The sequence below is a fragment of the Juglans microcarpa x Juglans regia genome, chromosome 6D (assembly GCF_004785595.1).
Source record: "Juglans microcarpa x Juglans regia isolate MS1-56 chromosome 6D, Jm3101_v1.0, whole genome shotgun sequence".
Classification (NCBI taxonomy): domain Eukaryota; kingdom Viridiplantae; phylum Streptophyta; class Magnoliopsida; order Fagales; family Juglandaceae; genus Juglans; species Juglans microcarpa x Juglans regia.
In genome coordinates, this window is record NC_054604.1 from 37,481,263 (window position 1) to 37,484,931 (window position 3,669).

A 3,669-nucleotide genomic window follows, 5' to 3' on the forward strand; every position below is an offset into this window, starting at 1 on the left:
CAAGATCTGAACTCCTGTATATATGAGCCAGCCTAAAACCACACAAGCTTGTTTATATCTGTTTCCCTCTTAAGGCTTGAACTCCTCTCCCACCCACATCCTCCTTTTTCCAAAAACAATCTGCATCTACTGCCAGAACAAGAGAGAAAATGGATCAAACTGAGTTCAACAAACGACAAACCTTGGCTCAATTCATGATCAGCGTTCAATTTCTAAAGAAGGTGACACAGTTGCTACTTTCAGTTTCAGTGTTTTCTTTCTTCTTTTCTCACTCGTATTTGATTTCGTTCCCCCAGTCGTTCAACTTCTACTTCTCTACATTCCCTTTCCAACTATTTAGCCACACAATAGACAAAAACTCCATATTCCTCCTTTGCAACGGACTCCTAGTTTTCCTTGCAAAATACTCCGGCCTGACAAGATCTTTGTCCGGGTCTACTTATAATGATGAGTATTCATTCGAGAGTGAAGGAAACGGTTTGCAACCCGAATCATCAATATCAGAGAGCAAAAAGACACTACTGGAGAAAGAGGTTATGGTCGAAGACATCGGTACAGCAGGGAATGTTGCCCTGGAACAAGAAAGAGAGAGGAAGTATTTGATCAAAGAATTGGAAAAGGAAACTGAAAAGTCAGCTGCGAAGGAAGGAGGAGGAGGAGGAGGAGGAGGAGGAGAAAACAGGTTTTCTAATTCAAAAGAAGAAGTTGGAATATTTGTCTTAGAAAATGAAGAGGAACAAAATGAGACAGTAGCTGGCTCATTTCTTGAAGAAGAAGATGAAGACGGAGGAAATGGGATGTTGAGTACAGAAGAATTGAACAAGAAATTTGAAGATTTTATTAAAAGGATGAAGGAAGAAATTAGGATTGAAGCTCGAGAACAACTAGTTATGGTTTAGCTTTTATCTTTACTCACAATAATCTGTATCTCTTATAATGTTTCTGAATCATAAGTTCCACTACTTGTTCACCCTGTTTCTGTCAATTAGCTGTATGTGAATTTACTCTAGGAAATCTCCTCTTCTCTCTTACCTTTTACTCTCGATCTCTTCTTACTTCTTTCTTGCTGTAGTATAAATTACTGTAAATTGAATATCAAGTTTATAGTCTTATTGCAACCATGTTTGGCTTGATTTGGAAGGTAATCCTATTTTTCCGAAACACGAAGCTGCCTTTTGATTCAATTGCAATGGGGATGAGAATTAGATGCATAGGGGTGGCCCTGTAGGCATAGGTAGCACCACATGTGATGAAGACATGGCATACTGCTCAACCACCAAAATAAAGTAACGGTAAAAATCATGGAGTAGGCTTGCAGGCCTGAACAAATGATTCATCCACAAACAATGTTTCAGATTTTGGAAATTATGAGCATTTGGTATGTTAACTTGAGCACATTAGGAGCTTCAAGGGGTGCAAGTTTTGGTATTGGATATCATTTCTTTTAAAGTCTAACATTCAATACTTCATGAGTGTAAATAATTTTTTAAAATTATATTTTCTGGTGAAAATTTAACGATTTAATTAATTTTGTAGAAGAAAATTTTTGAAAGTGCGATATATGAAATCGGAGTTTATTTTACAAATGTGAGTTTTAAAGAGTCATGCCTTGGAGAGATTTCCTACATTTTATTAAAAAAAAAAATTAAGCACATTAGATAGTCTGTTTCAATACCATGGTTTCAAAATGGATTCTGTTAGAGCACTCTTATTAGATTAGTTAAAAGTTATTAAGTATTAGATTAGTTAAAAGTTAAATTCATTGAGTATTTAGCTATTAGAGTAAAATATGCTCACAATAGATTAGCTAAATAGTGACTTTTAAATTTTTTTTTAAATTTGAAGGTTACTGTACATATATCAAATATATATTTTATTAATTACTTCTTTCTCCTTTTTTTTATCACATATTTTATCACAATTGGTATATTAATTTGAATTAGTGATATATTAATTTAATAAGAATATGATTATTAATTAATATATAATAGGTAAAATAATAAAATATAATAAAATAAAATAAATTAATAATTAAAAAAATAAATATTTTTAAAATTATTAATTATTCATTACTATATAATGAATAAATGTATAATTTAATATGGAGATTTGATGTGAATAATTAAAATTAAATTTATCTTATATTATTTTATTGTTATCTAATAGAAAAATAGTTATTCTCTGTGTAAATATTGATGATTGTGTGACTAAGCCATGTCAAGAAAACGCGAAAAATAATGTCTATCTCAACTAATGTAAGCAACAAATGCCATTGGAGTGAATGAGGTGGTTTCCATTTTGGATCAAAACCCGATTGAACACAAGTTAACCAAACAGGTACTACTTACTGATATCTACAACTTATCTGTATGGAGGGCTAATTAATTAGATTTGGACTTTGATGGATTTGAAGGGAGTGGTTGCGCTATGCTGCCTCCTATAATGGTCTAAAAAAATAATAGAATGATAGGATTAGATTGAAGAGAGAGGCCAATATGGAAAGGATGAGATGATCACATCCCAGTTCAAATATCTAAGACCCTGCTCCTAGCTAGCTTCGGAGAAAAGGCGAAATCCTTGACTTTGGGGTCATGTTTGCCACTGTTAAGGGTACTGCCAAAAGGGTACTGCCATTTTTATATTTTTCCAGGGCACTTAATAAGGATGCCAAAGCCAAACAGCTGGAAATGCAATTAATACTTACTTGGTAACCACGCTTTTGTGATTGTCCATGAATAAAATACGTTTGATTTTTAAATTAAATTCAATTTATTTTAATTTATTATTATAATTTTTTTAAATTTTAATATAAAATATAATAAATAATTTAATTTTTTTAAATTTTAAAATAATAATAATATTAAAAAATAATATTTAAATAATATTTTATCAACTCAATTCATTTTAATATTTAAACGCACTCAATCTTCTATCTCGAAGAATAAAGACAAATAAAAAGTTAGTAGAAGTATCAGTTAAGAGTTATCATCGAAACACAACCATACTCGATGGGCACATTAGACGGTGAACTCTATCTTTCAAAATTCAATGTGATTGAAAATCATTTATTAATCACATTAATTTATGTTAGGAGGTTTGAATTTTCTTGTATCCCAATAGGTCTTAGGTTTATGCAAGATATTTTTGAGGTTCAAATCCTATTTGTTTTAATCCTAAAAAATTAACATGATCTAGTGAACTCTCACACACACACACAGATATATAATATCGTAATCAAGATTTTTTTTTTTTTCCAAATCAAATGAAGTTAATCCACACCATCGATATTAAAAGAGTTAAGAAGAACATAGATAATAGAAGGTGAATGACAACAAATTTGCACATATTCCTTTCCTCTTCCACCTTCGCCATCTGAGCAATAAGGTATCAACAACTTGTATTAGACTTTCCACGTTTTCCATTTTCATGAACCCAAAACGCTCGTCACCTATCACAGCGTGCATATATATCCAAATCCACATTCTTGGAAACGCAAGTGAAGGTAGATGTGACATAGTTTCATTCCCACACAACAACATCTACTTTTCTAAAGATAGAAATGAAATTCAGCTAATTTTTTTCTACAGTAGAATCATTCCCAAACCTCATAACCCGACACGACATCTTTCCATGGTTTTGCGAATTTGAAATCTCTCTTCCCATTTCCCT

The 3,669-nt window shown here is 31.8% G+C and overlaps 1 protein-coding gene across 1 annotated transcript; it reads left to right on the top strand.

Annotated features, from left to right (window-relative positions):
- Positions 1 to 1,121, top strand: LOC121234422. Its single transcript, XM_041130354.1, has one exon. The coding sequence runs from the start codon at positions 150 to 152 to the stop codon at positions 897 to 899; it is 750 nt and encodes a 249-aa protein (XP_040986288.1). The 5' UTR covers positions 1 to 149; the 3' UTR covers positions 900 to 1,121.
- The last annotated feature ends 2,548 nt before the right edge of the window (positions 1,122 to 3,669 follow it).

Coding starts and splice junctions, on each gene's coding strand:
- LOC121234422 (XM_041130354.1), top strand. CDS start 150: ATGGATCAAACTGAGTTCAACAAACGACAAACCTTGGCTCAATTCATG.